Consider the following 19,399-nt stretch of genomic DNA (forward strand, 5'->3'; position numbering starts at 1 on the left):
TATATTCTTAGTTCAATTATTTCCAATAGAGTATATAGAAGAAGAAAACAAAAGTTACATGTTCTGTTGGGGTACACGGATATTTTATAAGCTGCATAAATATCTTTAGGTTGGGCCAAAATGCTGCTATAGGAACTCTTACATTTTAAACATGCCAATTTGTATCTAGTGTGCTTTCATCATATACACTCAATTTTGATCGTATTATCTAACATATATTTTAATATTTATTTTCAAGATTGTCAAAGTAAATATCTTTCTGTAATGTATGTTTTTGAAGTGATCAGTAGTATATTGAAATTCTTCGATTATATGACCTAGTTGTTGTTTAAAGAAAATATACTGAACCCCTTAAAATCTGAAAAACAATATTCTTCTTTATAACTTTTTTTTTGGTAAAAACCTAGCTACTTTCGAGATGAGCAAACAAACCAAAATATGAAAATAGTAATAACAACATTTTTCAGACTGAAACAGATGAAGTTATTTCATCAACCTCTAAACCAGTTTTACAGTCAAGTATATATAATACTACTTTTTTTTATTTGATATTAGTATGCGATAGAGAGACGGTTGGATTTTATCTTGCATTTGCTGTTTAAGAGATGTACACACTATAATTTTCCATGATTGAAATTATACACAAATCCTACCATAAGATTGATTGGTGAGAGGGGATGACTATGGTTGGTGAAGAGGAGGAGCGGAAAAGACTTTACCCAAATCTTACCAACTCCATCCATTATCAAATTCTTTTATGTATTTTTGTTTCCTTGCAATCAATTTTTTTGGTAAGCTTTTCTCTTTATCCATAAGAGAAATTATACGTACTTAACGTCCATTCCCATAAAATCAATAGTATTTTGTACTCTATATATATATTATACTATAATCAATAGTAGTATTTTATACTATATATAGGCTAAAGATCCGGATGTCTTTGTAGTTTTGGGTGTTGTCCCCATATTTTGGATTCGAATTGTGTTGTTTAATTTATTTAATGTGTACGACCTACGAAGGCTCTCAGTCAAAAGCTGATTTAGGTGGAGTTAATTAATTATACCTTTTTTTTTTAAAAGAAAGAAAAATAAATTAATTGAAGACTTTTAAGAAAACTTTTTTTTTATTAATCAATTCAGAAAATTGATAAATGATCGACCTGTTTTTTTAGGTTTATTGATCCGCAAACCTAAAAAAAGGAAAAAAAGTATAGTACAAGCCATGGATCCGCGCAAACCTAACGTATTCAGAATTTAGATAAAAAACATACCGACCTGGTAATAAATGACATTCAATCAAAATATACGATATGGATAAAGATTTGGCATTCTGTATTAGCTATTAAATGAAATACTACTATATTTTTCGAAACAACATGTCAGAACCGCTCCATGCAATAAAACTTATTAACTTACGAAATTAATATATATATAAAAAATAATATCTACAGTATATGTTAAATTTGGATTTGTGGTGTTTGCTCACACAAGACCAAACCATCATGTCCCTATCTCTGGCGGTACCTGACCCTCGAGCTCGACAAGTAAAACGAATATCATATAACATGGAAGCCACGTGGGTTAATATACGTCCGTCTAGATTGCAATTCACATCCGACGGCTGTAGACACATTTCAACTAACCCGGCTCCGTTTCTCACCAACTCTTTTGCCTCTATTTAAAACCTCCGATGCCGCTCACCTTTCTCTCAGGGAAATTTTATTAATTCACAACTCGAATAAATAAATTTCTCCCTTTAATTTTTATATGTTTCATCACAAACAAAAGTACAATCTCATATATTGTACCTTGTAAGCGCAACGTGTAACTAGATTCATACACACATCTGTATTGCTTTAATTTGTTTCGTATATATTAACATTACTACATAGAGAAAGAGATCAAGACGACCATATTGTCATTAAAACCGGTCGGTTTGTATCCAAAAACCCCTTTTTCTTTAATCTAGTCGGCGGTCGTCATGGAGCTATGCAATCAAAACAACCACATCACCGGCGATCCGTTGAACTGGAACGCAGCGGCTGAAGCTTTGAAAGGGAGCCACTTGGAGGAGGTGAAACGAATGGTGGAAGATTACAGGAAAGGGGTGGTGAAGCTAGGAGGAGAGACGTTGACTATTGGTCAAGTTGCCGCCGTGGCTAGAGGAGGAGGAGGAGGAGCTACAGTGGAGCTAGCGGAGGAGGCACGTGCCGGAGTCAAGGCGAGTAGCGACTGGGTGATGGAGAGCATGAACCGAGGAACCGACAGTTATGGAGTCACCACTGGGTTTGGTGCAACTTCCCATAGAAGAACCAAACAAGGCGGTGCACTTCAAAATGAGCTTATTAGGTAAGTTTTTTTTAGTCAATACCATATATGGTAACTATAAATTTGTTACTACTATTTTTCTCTCTCTTTTAATATTGTACTATATCAACATTTAATGTGTTGAACAATTCTCTAGACTGGGCTGCTGCTAGCTAGTGAACAAATTTTTTAGAATAGGTAAACTAATTACAATGACAATAATGATAATTACTAATATGTTTATTGAAAACCGAAATTAAATGGTTTTAACTTTTTTAGCTAGTGAATTAGTTTTAGAGTAGGAGAAAAGAAGATTTGAATCCGGTACGTGTAAATACCGTGAGACAGGTTAAATGTATGTTCTTGGTGATCTCTCATTGTTTGCCAAAAAAAAAAAAAAAACTGATCTCTCTTTTGCCTAACAGTTTTCCGTATTTTTGGCATTTTTTTAGTAGACTTCACCCTTCTCTTTGGTATTTGGTTTTACCTCATATTTAGGTGAATAATTTGTTTTGTTAGTACTAATTAGCTGAATAAGTTGGTAATTTGGCAATAATAATTAGGTGAAGTTAAGTTACACATAACAGTCGTGGACGCTAATAATTACATGCCTCTCATTTCTTCATACACCAAACTTTTAATTAATTCTACTAACATATAATAAAATTGTGAGAAATTAATAACGGTAACGTGCAATTAATGACTCGAGCAGGTTCTTAAACGCTGGAATATTTGGCACCGGCACCGGTGACACGTCACACACGTTACCCAAGCCGGCGACAAGAGCAGCAATGCTCGTCCGTGTCAACACTCTCCTCCAAGGCTACTCTGGGATACGCTTCGAGATTCTGGAAGCCATTACAAAGCTTCTCAACCACGAAATCACTCCCTGCCTCCCTCTCCGTGGCACCATCACTGCTTCCGGAGACCTTGTCCCGCTGTCTTACATCGCCGGACTCCTCACCGGCCGTCTTAACTCCAAAGCCGTGGGTCCTTCCGGTGAGACTCTCACTGCCACTGAGGCCTTAAGGTTGCCGGAGTGTCGTCCTTCTTCGAGCTGCAGCCTAAGGAAGGACTAGCACTTGTGAACGGGACAGCGGTTGGATCGGGTTTGGCCTCGACGGTTCTGTTCGAGGCAAATATTTTGGCGGTTTTGTCGGAAGTTATGTCTGCCATGTTTGCTGAGGTTATGCAAGGGAAACCAGAGTTCACCGATCACCTTACGCATAAACTGAAGCACCATCCTGGTCAGATCGAAGCCGCCGCAATTATGGAACATATATTATACGGAAGCTCTTACGTTAAGGAAGCTCAACTTCTTCACGAGATGGATCCTCTTCAAAAACCTAAACAAGATCGGTAACGTTTCTTGCTGTTCAAGTAAACTTATATTGTGTTTGTGTGTGTGTGGTTATTTATAGCTGAGTAGCTTCTCTGTTAACTTGCAGGTATGCATTACGTACGTCCCCACAATGGCTAGGGCCACAGATTGAAGTGATCAGAGCGGCGACTAAGATGATTGAGCGTGAGATCAACTCGGTTAACGACAACCCTTTGATCGATGTTTCAAGGAACAAAGCTTTGCACGGTGGGAATTTCCAAGGGACACCGATTGGTGTCGCCATGGATAATTCTCGTCTAGCCATTGCTTCAATCGGGAAACTCATGTTCGCGCAGTTCTCTGAACTGGTCAACGATTTCTAAAACAACGGTTTGCCTTCTAACCTATCCGGTGGGAGAAACCCTAGTCTTGATTACGGGTTCAAAGGCGCGGAAATAGCCATGGATTCTTATTGTTCTGAGCTTCAGTTCTTGGCTAATCCCGTGACCAACCATGTCCAAAGCGCGGAGCAGCATAACCAAGACGTTAACTCCCTAGGTCTGATCTCGAGCCGTAAAACCGCAGAAGCAGTCGATATCCTCAAGCTTATGTCCGCGACTTACTTAGTCGCGCTTTGCCAAGCCGTTGATCTAAGACATCTAGAAGAGAATCTGAAGAAAGCGATTAAATCCGCGGTTAGCCAGGTGGCGAAACGGGTCTTAACCGTTGGTGCAAACGGTGAGCTACATCCGTCAAGGTTCACAGAACGTGATGTCCTCCAAGTGGTTGACCGAGAGTACGTGTTCTCCTACGCAGACGATCCCTGCAGCATCACTTACCCGCTGATGCAGAAACTTAGACACATTCTTGTAGACCACGCTTTGGCTGATCCAGAACGCGAGGCCAATTCCGCGACATCGGTTTTCCAAAAGATTGGAGCTTTTGAGTCTGAGCTGAGAGTGCTTCTCCCTAAAGAAGTGGAACGTGTTCGGATTGAGTACGAGGAAGGATTCTCGGGTATAGCTAACCGGATAAAAGAATGCCGGTCTTATCCGTTGTACCGGTTCGTGAGAGATGAGCTGGAGACAGAGCTGCTAACTGGAGAGAAGGTTAGGTCACCGGGAGAGGAGTTTGATAAAGTGTTGTCTGCGATTTCTGATGGAAAACTCATTGATCCATTGTTGGAATGTCTCAAGGAGTGGAACGGAGCTCCTATTCCAATCTGTTAATTAAAAAATCTCTGTTTTGACAGATGATGATCCATCCATATCCAACATTCTTACATATAAAATACACCTATAATATGTTTCGTTGTATGCTAAATGCTGTCTTAAATGGGTGTTACTCCCAAATAAATAGAAGCTTGACTTTATATTTTTTGGACATAACATATGTTTCATTCTATTAAAACAGAACATAACATACAAAGTAAGAAACAGAGTTTAAAAGACAACAAAGAGAGGCAATCCCCAAAGCCAAGACAATAAAGAGATATAGGTAGATAGGGTCATCGAGATTGTAGTCTTGAGAGCTATGAGCCAAATCCTAGCAAGGATTTTGGATCCTGTGAGTTCAAGCAATAACGATGCAGCTTCCAAGAACAAGTCGATGGAAGAAGAGGTGGCCACTGTCTTGTATCGAAGACCAAGTGACGTTGAAATAGCCAAAGCTGAGATACTCACCGGGATGAGGATGTCTACCCGAAGGTTAGCTTTGTCATGAGGTTGAGCAGGGTTGAAGGTACTCTGATTGAGGGTAAAAGGAGAGTTAAAGGATGTGACTGGATTCGGTGTAAAGCTCTGGAAGTTGTATTGGTAATACCCACTCCATGGAGATGGGGTCATAATGCCATGGGACTTCAAGAACTTAGGAGATAAAGAGTTCACAAGTGAAGCTAAACCCAGGATACTCAAACAGAGAATGTGAAGTCGTAATAGAACTAATGTAACTATTAAATCGTAAACCTAATTTTTCTCTCCCAAGCTCGACTATCGAGGCGCCGCTACCCCCAAATTTCCCCGACGCCGGTAGGGATTTTGCTCGTCGGCGTCAGGGCATCTCGACCTTAGATCTTTTTCTATACTTTCGTGGCTCCTTTAAATCTCTTGTGCAATTTCTTTTTCCCTTTTTGAGTCTTCTTTTGCAACCTTCGCTTACCCGATTCACTCAACCATACCCAGGTAGAGGCTCGCACATCATCGAATACAGAGGTCGGAGGAGAATGACAAACTCCCCTATCTATAACCCCGACCAAGCCTCATTACCAGCGGAAATCAAGTCCTGTTGCTTATCTAATTCTCGATTCGGAATGGTCATTGTCTCTACAGTACCCCCTACTACAACGTCACCCGAGCCTTGGCAGGCAGAGACGGAGACGGCGTCTGGTGTGGATACCTTCAGAGATTTGCGTCTTCTCCGATATTGGACTGCCGCCTTGAATCCAAGTCACAGCCGGAGCTCGAAGAAAACTTGCAGCTTTCACTTTTCAGCTTTGCCCTTCCTCTTTTCTCAGCCTTATATTTTTCTTTATGCAGGCTTCTTTTTCATTCAGCTCACCTCTCAGTGATGAGCTGCTTCTCTCCTTGAGCTCAGGTCCACTCAAGTTCTCACTCTTAGAGGTTTACCTCGCCTAACAGAACTGAAGTATATAAGGATGAGATAACTAGGGGCGGATCTACGTTACAAAGAGGTGGGGCATGTGCCCTATACTCTTTTTAAAAGTTTTGCTATTAACATCAGTCCATTATAATTTTTCGCTCAGTTGGTAAATTGTCCCAAATATAAAGCATTAGGAAACGAGTTCGATTGTCAGCTAGCGTTTGTTATATTGCTTTTTTTTTTAGTTGTATATTTGTTGGAGGCTTTTGTTACTTGAGGCATTTTCTTATTCCATTTTTTCTTTAATAAAACTAAATGCATATAGTTCTATTTTTCTTTTCCTATTTTCACTTTAACTTTTAACAAATTTAATTCACATTTCTTTTATTGCAAAGTAGACATATATCTTAATTTATAAAAATATAAGTAATAAACTAGTAAATTAGTAACATTAAACAATAATATCTTTTTTGGAGTTAATATATAGTTTTAGACTTTAAATTTGTGTGATATGATAAGATAATTAATTTTAAATATATTACAAATATTTATATTTTATAATGCATTAAGAACTATTAAATCGTAAACCTAATTTTTCTCTCCCAAGCTCGACTATCGAGGCGCCACTACCCCCAAATTTCCCCGACGCTGGTAGGGCTTTTGCTCGCCGGCGTCAGGGCATCTCGACCTTAGATCTTTTTCTATACTTTCGTGGCTCCTTTAAATCTCTTGTGCAATTTCTTTTTCCCCTTTTGAGTCTTCTTTTGCAACCTTCGCTTACCCGATTCACTCAACCATATCCAGGTAGAGGCTCGCACATCATCGAATACAGAGGTCGGAGGAGAATGACAAACTCCCCTATCTGTAACCCGACCAAGCCTCATTACCAGCGGAAATCAAGTCCTGTTGCTTATCTAATTCTCGATCCGGAATGGTCATTGTCTCTACAGTACCCCCTACTATAACATCACCCGAGCCTTGGCAGGCAGAGACGGAGACGGCGTATGGTGTGGATACCTTCAGAGATTTGCGTCTTCTCCGATATTGGACTGCCGCCTTGAATCCAAGTCACAGCCGGAGCTCGACAGATCTATTTTTGCTATTGGACTACCGACGTGATTACAAGATCTTGCCCAACTCCAAAAGCCCAGGTTCTCGTTTTCAAATCCCCTGTCATCCTATCGACATTGCTTAGTCTATTTGGTTACCCTCGGTGTCCGAAGACTGCATCAGAGAACTCACTTAGCTAGGTTGTCTTGGATGTTCAAAGGATTAGCTGGAACTAACGTATTTGCTAAGCTTGTAACATTGTTTGTTGGATTCAAAACCTGGAATTACCAAGCTTTACTTAAACCCCCGAACCCTTTCCCCTGTATGAAGCTCAGGTTTATTGTCCCCTTGTCCGTGTCTCGCTTTTTAAACATCTTGTGTGGAATTCTTGATCACCATTTTCATGGCAGAGAGGATCCACCTGGTTTGTTGCGGCTTTACACGTTTATTTTGTACCTGCTAGTAGCTTTGTTGGCGAGCCCTACTGCTCCCTTTACCCTGCAACCATCTTCCCGTTTGAAGCCCAGGTTTGTGTTTGAAGCTTGACTTTATAAATCTTTTTATGTAGTGTAAAAATAAAAAGGGACGAAATTGATACCAAAAAAAAGAAAGGTGGTGTTTATGTAAAAAAAAGACAGATTTAGGGACTTAAAATATTATCAATCAAAGTATTGGCAGCGAAAAGAACACGATAAATAGTGTGTTCTGGGCACCACCGCTTCTTTGTTTGTTCCGACAAGTGAAGAAGAAGAAGAAGAAGAGAAAGCTATACGAAACAAATGACGACTCTGTCTTCTTCATCTCGATTGTATTCTTCATCTCCTATATGCAAATCTCGATTCTCACCAACAAGTCTCGTCTCTGGGATTGATTTCATCTCTTTCTCGCCTCGAACAACTCTCTCATCCTCCTCCTCCTCGCCGCTTGTCTCGCCGGTGATTCATTCTCTCTCCGTTAAACATAATCGCCGGAGAAGTTCGCTCCAAGGTTAGATTTTTAATTGTTTCCCTTTTTTTTTTCCTGATTTGAAAAACACGGAATTAAGTATTCGAAGGGTTGATTTTGATATTGGTTTCTGGGTTTCAGTGAAATCAGTAGCTAGCCCAACTGAGACAGTCTCGGAGTTCGATGAGATGGTCGCCGGTACGAAACGGAAGTATTACATGCTCGGTGGGAAAGGAGGAGTGGGTAAAACTAGTTGTGCTGCTTCTTTAGCTGTGAGGTTTGCAAACAATGGGCACCCAACTCTTGTTGTATCCACAGATCCAGCTCATTCTTTGAGTGATTCTTTTGCTCAGGTAAACTTGGCAATCGTGTGCTAAAAGTGAAGACTTTTTAATCTTTGTTTGATGAAGATATGTATATGATTGGTGTTTCTACTGTTTTTGTTGATTTTGTAGGATTTGACTGGAGGAATGCTTGTGCCTGTAGAAGGACCTGAAGCTCCTTTATTTGCTCTAGAAGTATGTTTTTTTGGAGTTATGTTTGGGGCTTTTTTTTTTTTTTGGTTTCTGTGGTGATGATCCTACACTCAAATTGAGTTTTAATTTCTAGCTCTGCAACAGATAAACCCTGAGAAGGCCAGGGAAGAGTTTCGTAGTGCCTCCCAGATGAATGGAGGAACTGGGGTGAAAGATTTTATGGATGGTATGGGACTTGGGATGCTTGTTGAACAGGTATTCTTTTAGCATTGTGTGTACTTTCAGGTGGTAGTTTTTTTTCTAAATTGTGTGTTTTGAGTGTTCTTAATGGCTTACCAATCGTGATGTATTCCTCTGTGGTATCCATGTGAGCTTCAATGTTTCTGATACTAAATCTAGGTGTTTCAAATGGAAGTGATTGCCTCTTACTGTTTCTGCTTATGATACTGATTGTGGATTTTTGGTTGATGAAGTTGGGAGAGCTTAAACTTGGAGAATTGCTCGACACACCGCCTCCTGGATTGGATGAAGCCATTGCCATTTCTAAGGTAATTCTGCCATTCTTTCTGATCTTTTCGTCTTGATATGTCGTTTTTGGCATATTTTTCTTGTCTTTGCTGATTGTCTAGGGTATCAACAGGTCATTCAATTTTTGGAATCACCTGAGTATAACATGTTCACCAGAATCGTGTTTGATACCGCACCAACGGTGAGCAAGCTTGACTGAAATTTTCCTTCCTTTTTAGTGTAGAATATTAAAGACAGAGTTTATTGCTGCTTACAGGGTCATACGCTAAGGCTACTCTCTTTACCTGATTTCTTGGATGCGTCCATTGGTAAAATCTTGAAGGTGGGAAACCATTTCCTCTTTAATTCCTATGTTTTAGTATCTTTACTTAAGTGTCAATTTCTTTCTTAGAGTTTTGTCTTCTTAAATACATTTTCTGCATCTTCAGCTTAGACAGAAAATAACCTCGGCTACTTCAGCGATCAAATCAGTCTTTGGGAAAGAAGGAAACAAGCCTGATGCTGTAAGTTTTTGTACATATTGGCTGATATCGTATTCCTGTTTATTATTATTATTCATTTAAATTTTCTTTATGGATGTGACAGGCCGACAAATTGGAAAAACTAAGAGAAAGGATGGTTAAAGTTCGGGAGCTTTTCCGTGACACAGAGTCAACAGAATTCGTCATTGTCACTATCCCAACGGTAATGTCTAGTTGTCTACACATGCATCTCTTTAGATTTCCTCCTTTCTTCAAGAATAAAATCCATTGGTCTGAAGTTGCTCTTACTGTTTGTTTCTATCCAAAAGGTAATGGCGGTCAGCGAGTCTTCTAGGTTAAGTGCATCTTTAAAGAAAGAAAGTGTTCCCGTCAAAAGACTCATTGTTAATCAGCTTCTCCCACCATCCTCCTCAGACTGCAAATTTTGCGCAATTAAGAGAAAGGTATACACACAAACACAAACTTCTCATGAACTAGTGGTCTCTTTAAACCAAAGATCGCTCTTGCATACTCCTCAAACCAGAAAGTGCTTCTGTTCTTGTGTTTGTTCTGTGGTTTCAAAGCATCACACATTTAAATCGTGAAAAAAGGAACGTGCAGGATCAAATGCGTGCTCTTGATATGATCCGGGAGGATTCAGAACTCTCTGCTTTGACACTGATGGAGGCTCCGCTTGTAGATATGGAGATCAGAGGTGTCCCTGCTCTGCGCTTCTTGGGTGATATCATTTGGAAATAAGATCATTACACATACATTATCGACGATAGGATGAAGAAGCAGATTCACTTCACTTGTAGTTCTAAGGAGTTTCTTATATATTTTTGTATACTATCTTATGTGTCTTCAAACTGTTGAACTAATTCAGTATCTACAACATTTTGGCGGGTGTATTACACGTTCAATTTACAACTTAAGTGCTGTAAAACAAGAAATATTGCAATTCTTGGGGAGCAAAGCCGCAAGATATTTACATAGTAATGGTGCAAGAGTAAGAACCTAAGAATAAGCCATTGCTTTACATAATAAAACAGCAAGGCTTAACCTTTTTTTACACAACCAAAAGGAGATTTTTAATTTAAGCCAGTTGAGATCCAAAATACATTTATTCACTGACTTAAATCTAAAACCTTCTATTTTATTTACAAATTATTTGCAAAATATATATAAACAGAACCCATCTTGAGATGCTTTGCTTAGTTAGGCTGTACATATAGCTCTCGGTCATCAGCGTGTACCTCTTTCTCTGGTTGTGTTGTAAATTAAGAAGCTTGAGGTTTTACTTACTCAAAGATGGTTAAGGAGTAGCGTTTGTGGTTAGAGATGCTGAGAGCCCGATTCTTCTCTCTGCAGAAAAAAAAGAAGCGTGATTCATGATCATGACAATGCCCTGTGGTTTTGTAGAGGGAGAAGAAATGTTTACCTCCAGTAGTGATAAGTTTCTCAACCCGGGCAACGATGTGCTTCCCATATGTGTATCTCTTCAAGGCATTCAAGTGAACTTTGATGCGAGAAAGAATGAGTGCAAGACTTTGATCATCGCATGTTTCAAGAACCTTCTGCACTACGTAGTTCCCAAATGGGTCCTTCATCATCGCCTGCAAATTGTTCCAAGTTTAGTGGGCCTTTTTCAAGACATTGCACAAAGACATGAGGGAGTTAGATTGCAGACCTGAAGTGGCTCGTTTTCATCAGTATAACCAAGCATCTCATTCACTAGAACCTGACGCTCCTCTGGACCGCCAAACGTTAAGCACTTTTCAACAACATTAGAAGCAAACTTCTGCTGACTCATCTTCACAATCTGTCCAGCGAGCTTATTGATAATTTCTGACCGTTCATGAGGTTTACCGTGTTGTATGATATGCTACAGCCGGAAACAAATTCAATTTTGATCAGTGTGTCCATTTTCATGAAGCAGAAACGTAAATCAAGCTTCAGAATCTTACCTGAATAACATAATTCCCGTACTGATCTTGTGCTAGAGTACAGACTGAATCCATGATTTCCTCCATAATGATCCGTTGGGTTTCTATGTCATCAATATGCTCGAGAACCCTCTGATGCGATTCATAAAAAGTAGATTTCAAGTATCATTAATAGTGGACAAGACAAAATTGGAACTTGGATCTATGATAAAAAAAAACTATAGGGTGAGATGTATTATATCAAACCTGGATTACACGGCATCCATACGGGTGTGTTGAAAGAGCTAAAACTTTTCCATAGAATGAGGAAATTATGAACTGTATCCAATCCTGAGGAAGACGCTCTATACACTTCTGGATGACATGGTTACCATTCTGGTCATGAACACATTTCATGACAGACCCATCAAGCTCTTGCACCATTTGAGCTTGCTGCTCCAATTCAACCACCTCTAACGCCTGTTTCCATATCGCAGAAACAAGATTACAAATTATTAATGCGCTCGAAAAAGTCAAACACCTATGTCAGTAAAATCATAACCACTAAATAATATAAATAGGATAAAAACAGTGTCTTTAAATTGAGTACCTTTTGGATAACCCTGCAGCCATACATTTGAAGTGAGAGAGCCAAAACGTGGCCCGTAACTTGTTCAGCGAGTTCTTTTCTCTGCCTGTTTGTACCATGCTCAAAAAACTAGAACAAAACCAGAGCAGCATATGAGAAAAGTGACACATCTAGCAATGTGCATTGAAATGATTTAGAAGCTACAGCTAGTACCTTTTGAATGACATAATTTCCAAAGACATCTGTCATTAAAGTGCGGCCATAAGGAAGTATCTCAGGAAATATTGCATTCTTTTCCTCATCCGTTGCCGTCTCAAGTTTTTGCTGAATAAAACGACTTCCGTACTGATCCATGCTGCAAATGGTATAAAATCCAAACAAAAGTGAACTCGTCACCTTGAATGATGTATATTAGATAAAAGGTAAATACCTGAACTCAATCACATGACCAACTATTTCTGAAAGCTCCAAAGACCTTGTCTTGTTGTTCTTAAACCCCTCTAGTAAGGATGCTTCTGCCGTGCTGCCAGTGTCTACGTGGGATGATCCCTGTAATCCTCCAAAAGGAACTTTCATCACTGAGGCTGATTGTGACATACGCATGTTCTGGAAATTTCTTGAATTCTTGGAGGGAGAAGGCAAATGGTTTCCTAGATACATGTTGCCAAGATCATATGAAGGACTCTCAAAGAATCTAGAATTTGCAGCACTGAGGTTACCCAGCTGTTGCCTGTTTTGAGCAAGTAACATCGCAAGGTATTCGTTAGCCGTATCTCCGTTTGAAGTCCCAAAATTATTTCTAATAAGAGAATGATCGGTTGGGGCAGCAGTAGAAGATGCCGTATGCAGATACTGGCTGTAATGTGGCTCCATAACTGGAGCGTGAAGCTCAGAAGCAACTTGATTTATCAATCTGTTCAAGCTTTGTCTATCCCCTTCCCCACTCAGATGTGAGCCTGAAACATAAGGAAAAAAACCAAATGGTTCAATCTAAGGCAATTCGGTGTTCTGTTTGTGTGTATAAGAGTCAGAGTAAGACATAGAGACAGAAAGATAGAGAGCAAGAGATAGGAAGGAGTGAGAAACCTTCAGCAGAATAGTGCTCAGCTAATGAATTCAACTTGTTCTTTGCCAAATAACCACCAGCTGTGGAGAAGTCTGTTCCATTAATATTTGCATTCCGACTATTGACATCAGATAAGCCCAGGCTTCCTAATCTAGAATGATCTGAAGTTGAGTAAAGACTCGCTGAAGAAGAGGTTCGTTTAGGGATGTTGACCTGTCCATGGGAACCCACCTGAGAAGCACCAAGACTTGTTCCATACCCACTCATTCCACCATAACTTGCAGAAAACAAGTGATCTTTTGATTCTGGTGTAGCAATATTTTGTTGCCGCAAAGCCTTCTTATGACCGTTGGGTATGTAACGCATGACATCAGATTGATTCTCCAATTCCACTTGAAGCTGTGACTGCATATGGTTTTCTTTAACTTGACTCATCTCTGACATGTTCAACCTAGACAATGCGTCGGCAACATCAGCAGCAGTGTAAGATTCACAGTTTTGGATGGCTGTGCCAAAAGTATTCTTCTTCTCGACAGGACCGACCCTGGTACCAATAGGGGGAAGGCCAGAGGCCGGAGATCGCCCGACTAGATGTGAGTCAGGAGTTCTATTCCTTGGCACCGGAGAACTCATGGTGGATCCAAGCATAGTATTTGGACTGTTTTTGGCAGTAGAATCTAACGATTCATGGAATGGTAATGGGGTGTCGAATCCACCCGCAGTGAAATTCGATAAAACAGCAGAATCTTTCATGTACCGAAAAGTGTTGCAGCTTGCAGGCCGGGAGAGTTGGCTGCCTAAGGCTGCATCCCGTTCAATTCCTTCCTGTAAACATTACAATGTAAGTAGGAAACCAAGGACTATACAGAAACCTCGCAACCAGTATATATTCAACACAAAATGTGTAGACCTGAAGAATATCGGCGAAACTCTTCCTTCTCGGTCCAATCCCAGGATAACCAGATAATCCAATCAAGTCATCTCTGCCTTGATCTAGCCGCTGCACATTCTGAGAGCGGCCCTGGGCAACAACAGCATTCCTGAGTTCCATCAAATCATTCTCTGCCTGCTCAACTGGAACCCCTGGCTGAACCGTGAAAAGCGAGGAGGAGTTGTCGACTTCAACAGACTTCTTCCTCCATTCCCCAACAGGATCAAACACAGAGTCACCACCGTTGTGAAACCTCTGAGCAACCCTCCAATCCTCTCTAGACAACAAAGGAGGCGGTAACCTCGGATTCAAATGCTCGTTGGAATAGTAATAGGAGAGATACTCAGGGTGCCAACGTAACTCATCGTCAGACAAAAGATCAACCCCATTGCTAGTGCTAATACTGTTGCTGTTAATACCCCCAACATCTCTATGATCAGAGTTATTATTATTGTTCAAGTAGTGATTATCCATAGCCCTCAACAAACCTTCCACCGTAGGGGGAGCGCTACCGCTTCTGTGAACATCAATGTCGCGTTCTCGCTCACGGCCAAAAGTTTGGCGATTACGATGTTGTTGGAGCAAAGATTCGAGCTCCCTCTGGAAACGATCCTCGAGATCCACATTGGATCCTCCTCGATTCACACTATTAGTCAAATTTGATCTCGTCGTATCCATGTAACTATTAGTAACCATCTCTTCCTCTCATCCGAATCTTTCTTATATTTAGACCTAAATCAAAATCAACACCTGCGCAAAAAATAAAAAAAAATCGTGTCGGTGTTACGAAATCGGAGAAGAGTGATGATGATCAGAAACCCGATCGCGATTAAAAAAAAAAAGTCACCTCTCACGCGATGTTTAAATGTCGACGAACGATACGGTGGTTTCTCTTGTCTCGATGATTAGGTAGAAGAGACAAAACGAAGAGGAGAGACCTTAAAAGGGGACATTGATTGGGGGTTGAATTGTAGGAGGAGGAATGAATACTCAAAAGAGAGAGAGAGAGAGCGAAGTGTGAGATAAGAAGAAGTGACGACGCGATTGGAGGAAGAAAAAATAACAATTAAGGTGAAGAAGAAGAAGAAGACAAAAGAGGCCTTAAAGCATGGAACTCTGAGATCGCCTTCATCCCCTCTCTCTCTCTCTCTCTCTGGTAAAATTCTCCCAAACTGTCACTTGTCTTTTTTAGTATTTTTTAATCTTATTTTTCTATTTGTTTCCTAATTTAACAAATAATACTAATCTGAAAAAGGGTGATTAGAAGATGCGGCTATTACGACACCGTATAATCGCCCTTTTATTAATCTGGTAAGACAGACAGATACAAAAGATGAGAATCCCCTCAGATGATGATTAACTAATTTAATAAAGAATCTCGTATAAATAAACTAATCCTCATCAAAAACGTTTACTCCAATTAGGAAGGACAAAATTAATGATGTCATTTACAAGTTCAAGATTGAGACTCACTGGAAAATTAACTATCCCCGTCATATTTATCCTCTCATATGGTCTCCCCCCCTCCTGGGCTTAATAAACTAGGCTCATAAGAAGCCCACATTATTCGATATGGATTTCATTGTTAATCATTACGCTACGTGATTTTTTTTTTTTTTTTTTTAGTAATTAGTACCATACATTTTTTTACTGGTTCAATTATTCCAAACGAAATTATACATCTACATAGATTTTAATAATCTCATGAATTTTTTTTAATCCTTCTAAAATACACCGATGAGACTATTGTCTAATTTTAAAAAATTTACTCTCACTCAGACAAATGAATTAAAAACAGTTTTTAACAGCCAATAAAAAATAACTGGAAAAGCCTTAAAAAAAAAAAAACTCTTGCAGGCCACTCAAAACACTCCTTGGAACTCGGAAAATTTGATGTAAAATGACCAAACCATCCCCACTCCACTCACCCTCTATGTAAGGTAAGCTCAAGAGGGTGAACTCGTAATTTTAACGAATAAGTTTCCATTACAGTGGATTCAGTTTCCAGTTTTTGATAAATCCATATATTATCAATCATTCGCAATCATTTTCTTCTTCTTCCTTCCCATGATCGCTTCGCTTCGCTTCCCAACGCAATCCTCTTCATCACCCATACTCTTTGATCTCTCCACAATTCCATGTCGGCCGCTTCTTTTCGCCGTTTAGCCGCAGGAGCAGCCGTAATTGCTGCTGCTGCTTCCGGTGGCGCTGTCTACCTCTCTCCGTCGGTTGTCTCCAGCGACAGAGGCGGTGGTCTTGTTCTAGATTCGTTGCGGCGTATGATTGGTGATCCCGCCGCTACCGTACCGTCTCGATCTGCTCAAGAGTCTGCTCTGATTGCAGCCAGCGCTTCTAATCCTCTCGATGTTCTCGTCATTGGCGGTGGAGCCGCCGGTTCTGGAGTCGCTCTTGACGCTGCTACACGTGGTCTCCGTGTTGGTCTTGTAGAGCGAGAGGATTTCTCCTCCGGTACTTCTTCCCGATCAACTAAGCTGATTCATGGAGGTAATCGAATCGTACTTTTTTTGAATTTTGTGTTTGCCGTTGGGTATCTGAATGAATTCGGATAAGAAAGCTTTCTCAAATCGTCGGATATACATAATTGCCTAGTTTACTAGTTGGAATTGAATAGTATAATCCTCGTTAGGTGCTCACTATATCATTGGTTTCCAATGGGGTAATTAGCATTTTTGTGTGTTTGGTTTTGTTACTTCAATCATTGAAGGAACATGATGTATTAAGGATATGCGTTAGGATTAGGCCGTTAATATAATTAATGCACCATTTGATTTAGTGCTCGTTTACACTTTTCTTGATTAGGGGTTCGTTACTTGGAGAAAGCTGTTTTCAATCTTGATTATGGACAGCTGAAGCTTGTATTTCACGCACTTGAAGAGCGTAAGCAGCTCATTGATAATGCGCCACACCTCTGCCATGCTCTGCCCTGTATGACACCTTGTTTTGACTGGTTCGAAGTTATCTACTTCTGGATGGGATTGAAAATGTATGACTTGGTCGCTGGACCACGCTTATTGCATCTATCCAGATATTACTCTGCACAAGAGTCTGTTGAGCTCTTCCCCACTCTTGCAAGGAAAGGGAAAGACAAGAATTTAAGGGGAACTGTTGTTTATTATGATGGGCAAATGAATGATTCACGTCTGAATGTGGGTTTGGCATGTACTGCCGCGTTAGCTGGTGCAGCTGTTCTCAACCATGCGGAGGTTGTCTCGCTTATTACAGATGATGCTACTAAGAGAATAATTGGTGCCCGAGTCCGTAACAATCTCACAGGTACAGTGACTAGCAATTTCAATAATTCAGTATACCTCTGTTCTGCCATACTTTGTACAGTTTTTTTTATGTGATGCCTCATTTCGACAGGACAAGAATTTGACAGCTATGCAAAAGTAGTTGTCAATGCGGCTGGACCGTTCTGTGATTCCATTAGGAAGATGGTTGATGAAGATACAAAACCAATGATATGTCCAAGCAGCGGTGTACACATTGTGCTGCCTGATTACTATTCTCCAGAAGGGATGGGCTTGATAGTCCCTAAAACTAAGGATGGTCGTGTTGTATTTATGTTACCGTGGTTGGGAAGAACAGTAGCAGGTACCACTGACTCTAACACGTCAATCACTGCACTTCCAGAACCTCATGAAGATGAGATTCAATTTATACTGGATGCAATCAGCGACTATCTTAACATTAAGGTATGTCTAGTTTCAGCTTTAAGATGAATAATCAGTTCGATTCTTGACCAAATCTCTCTTAAACAGTTCAAGTTGATGATATAATTCATCATAAATTTTCAATAGGTTCGACGTACTGATGTTCTTTCGGCTTGGAGTGGTATCCGTCCATTGGCCATGGATCCAACAGCCAAGAGCACAGAGAGCATCTCCAGAGACCATGTTGTCTTTGAGGAATCTCCTGGTCTGGTTACAATCACGGGTGGAAAATGGACAACTTACCGAAGGTGAGGGGATTATAAAAATCAGTAGGCAGAATGTTGTTAAAGTTGCGTTATTATTATTGCTCATCTGTAATTTGTTTTCAGCATGGCGGAAGATGCAGTTGATGCAGCAATCAAATCGGGAAAGCTAAGTCCAACCAATGAATGTGTAACGCAGAAACTACAGCTTCTGGGTTCTTATGGATGGGAACCATCTTCCTTCACAACTCTTGCACAGCAATACGTGCGAATGAAGAAAACCTACGGTGGTAAAGTGGTTCCTGGAGCAATGGACACAGCTGCTGCAAAGCATTTGTCTCATGCTTATGGTTCAATGGCTGACCGAGTCGCCACCATAGCTCAGGTTCGGTTCTATATTAATCAGACTCATCCTTCTTCATGTCTTTCATAGATAACATTTCGGGTTTCGGATTGCAGGAGGAGGGTTTGGGGAAACGGTTGGCGCACGGGTATCCGTTTTTGGAAGCAGAAGTTGCTTACTGTGCAAGGCACGAGTACTGTGAATCAGCGGTTGATTTCATAGCAAGGAGATGTAGAATCGCGTTCTTGGACACAGACGCAGCGGCACGGGCGTTGCAGCGTGTGGTGGAGATTCTAGCAAGTGAACACAAGTGGGACAAGTCGAGGCAGAAGCAGGAATTGCAAAAGGCTAAAGAGTTTCTTGAAACTTTCAAGTCTTCCCAAAACGCACAGTTTAACGATGGCAAACACAACTAAAGCGGCCTCTCAGAAATTACACTACACTACGCTACTACTACTTTATTGAATTGATTATTTACTATTTTCCAATTTGTTGGATTTTTGGGTTGCGACTAGCGAGAACGAATGATAATTATACTATACAAATGGAATAATACGGCGGCTACTCACGTTTCTCGGGATAAACAATTGTGTTTTTCTTGTTTTTTGGTATTCTAAATGTAGAAGAAGAAGAAGACCCAAGACGGATGCTATATTATGTACTTTCTTGTTATCTAAAGATTTGATGGGCAATGGGAAAGAAACTCAACATCATTGTAGAGAGCTAGCTATAAGTCCAGTGGAGTCCGAGATTTCAGATTCTAAACTGAAGTACACAATTTTTAGGTTCAATCTTCACAAGAACAATCAGAACAACAGTGCGAGAGGCCGCTTTAGTTGTGTTTGCCATCGTTAAACTGTGCGTTTTGGGAAGACTTGAAAGTTTCAAGAAACTCTTTAGAACCGTCAAAAAAAAAAAAAATC

At 40.2% G+C, this 19,399-nt stretch overlaps 3 protein-coding genes and 3 pseudogenes across 6 annotated transcripts; 5 read left to right on the forward strand and 1 right to left on the reverse strand.

Annotated features, from left to right (window-relative positions):
* The first annotated feature begins 1,717 nt into the window (after positions 1 to 1,717).
* Positions 1,718 to 5,012, forward strand: LOC104764741 (phenylalanine ammonia-lyase 4 pseudogene; annotated as a pseudogene). Its single transcript, XR_015591096.1, has 3 exons — positions 1,718 to 2,348; positions 3,019 to 3,665; positions 3,755 to 5,012. The product of XR_015591096.1 is annotated as a phenylalanine ammonia-lyase 4 pseudogene (transcript).
* Positions 1,981 to 3,385, forward strand: LOC147920142 (phenylalanine ammonia-lyase 4 pseudogene; annotated as a pseudogene).
* Positions 3,472 to 4,010, forward strand: LOC147920143 (phenylalanine ammonia-lyase 4 pseudogene; annotated as a pseudogene).
* A 2,936-nt stretch (positions 5,013 to 7,948) lies between the features above and the next one.
* On the forward strand, positions 7,949 to 10,638 carry LOC104764743 (ATPase GET3B). Of its 3 annotated transcripts, none has more exons than XM_087502009.1 (11): positions 7,949 to 8,262; positions 8,362 to 8,573; positions 8,676 to 8,738; positions 8,841 to 8,951; positions 9,170 to 9,244; positions 9,337 to 9,405; positions 9,481 to 9,546; positions 9,653 to 9,727; positions 9,810 to 9,908; positions 10,015 to 10,149; positions 10,307 to 10,638. In XM_087502009.1, the coding sequence occupies exons 1-11, from the start codon at positions 8,055 to 8,057 to the stop codon at positions 10,442 to 10,444; spliced, it is 1,251 nt and encodes a 416-aa protein (XP_087358135.1). In that variant the 5' UTR covers positions 7,949 to 8,054; the 3' UTR covers positions 10,445 to 10,638. The 3 variants fall into 3 exon arrangements, with proteins under 3 accessions (XP_087358135.1, XP_087358137.1, XP_087358136.1); XM_087502011.1 differs by having other exon boundaries at positions 7,955 to 8,262; positions 8,830 to 8,951; XM_087502010.1 differs by having other exon boundaries at positions 7,960 to 8,262; positions 10,297 to 10,638.
* LOC104764742 (pumilio homolog 4) lies at positions 10,609 to 15,377 on the reverse strand. Its single transcript, XM_087502007.1, has 11 exons — positions 15,044 to 15,377; positions 14,176 to 14,946; positions 13,286 to 14,090; positions 12,630 to 13,155; positions 12,413 to 12,554; positions 12,221 to 12,328; positions 11,878 to 12,090; positions 11,653 to 11,763; positions 11,376 to 11,570; positions 11,127 to 11,301; positions 10,609 to 11,050 (listed from the first exon to the last, which is right to left on the reverse strand). Exons 2-11 carry the CDS (start codon positions 14,890 to 14,892, stop codon positions 11,001 to 11,003), a joined length of 3,042 nt encoding a protein of 1,013 aa, XP_087358133.1. The 5' UTR covers positions 14,893 to 14,946; positions 15,044 to 15,377; the 3' UTR covers positions 10,609 to 11,000.
* On the forward strand, positions 15,356 to 19,060 carry LOC104764744 (glycerol-3-phosphate dehydrogenase SDP6, mitochondrial). The gene is made up of 6 exons (XM_010488335.3): positions 15,356 to 16,701; positions 17,017 to 17,490; positions 17,581 to 17,912; positions 18,018 to 18,178; positions 18,260 to 18,518; positions 18,593 to 19,060. Exons 1-6 carry the CDS (start codon positions 16,335 to 16,337, stop codon positions 18,890 to 18,892), a joined length of 1,893 nt encoding a protein of 630 aa, XP_010486637.2. The 5' UTR covers positions 15,356 to 16,334; the 3' UTR covers positions 18,893 to 19,060.
* The last annotated feature ends 339 nt before the right edge of the window (positions 19,061 to 19,399 follow it).

This window comes from Camelina sativa, chromosome 19, assembly GCF_030686135.1.
Source record: "Camelina sativa cultivar CO46 ecotype springtype chromosome 19, ASM3068613v1".
Lineage (NCBI taxonomy): Eukaryota > Viridiplantae > Streptophyta > Magnoliopsida > Brassicales > Brassicaceae > Camelina > Camelina sativa.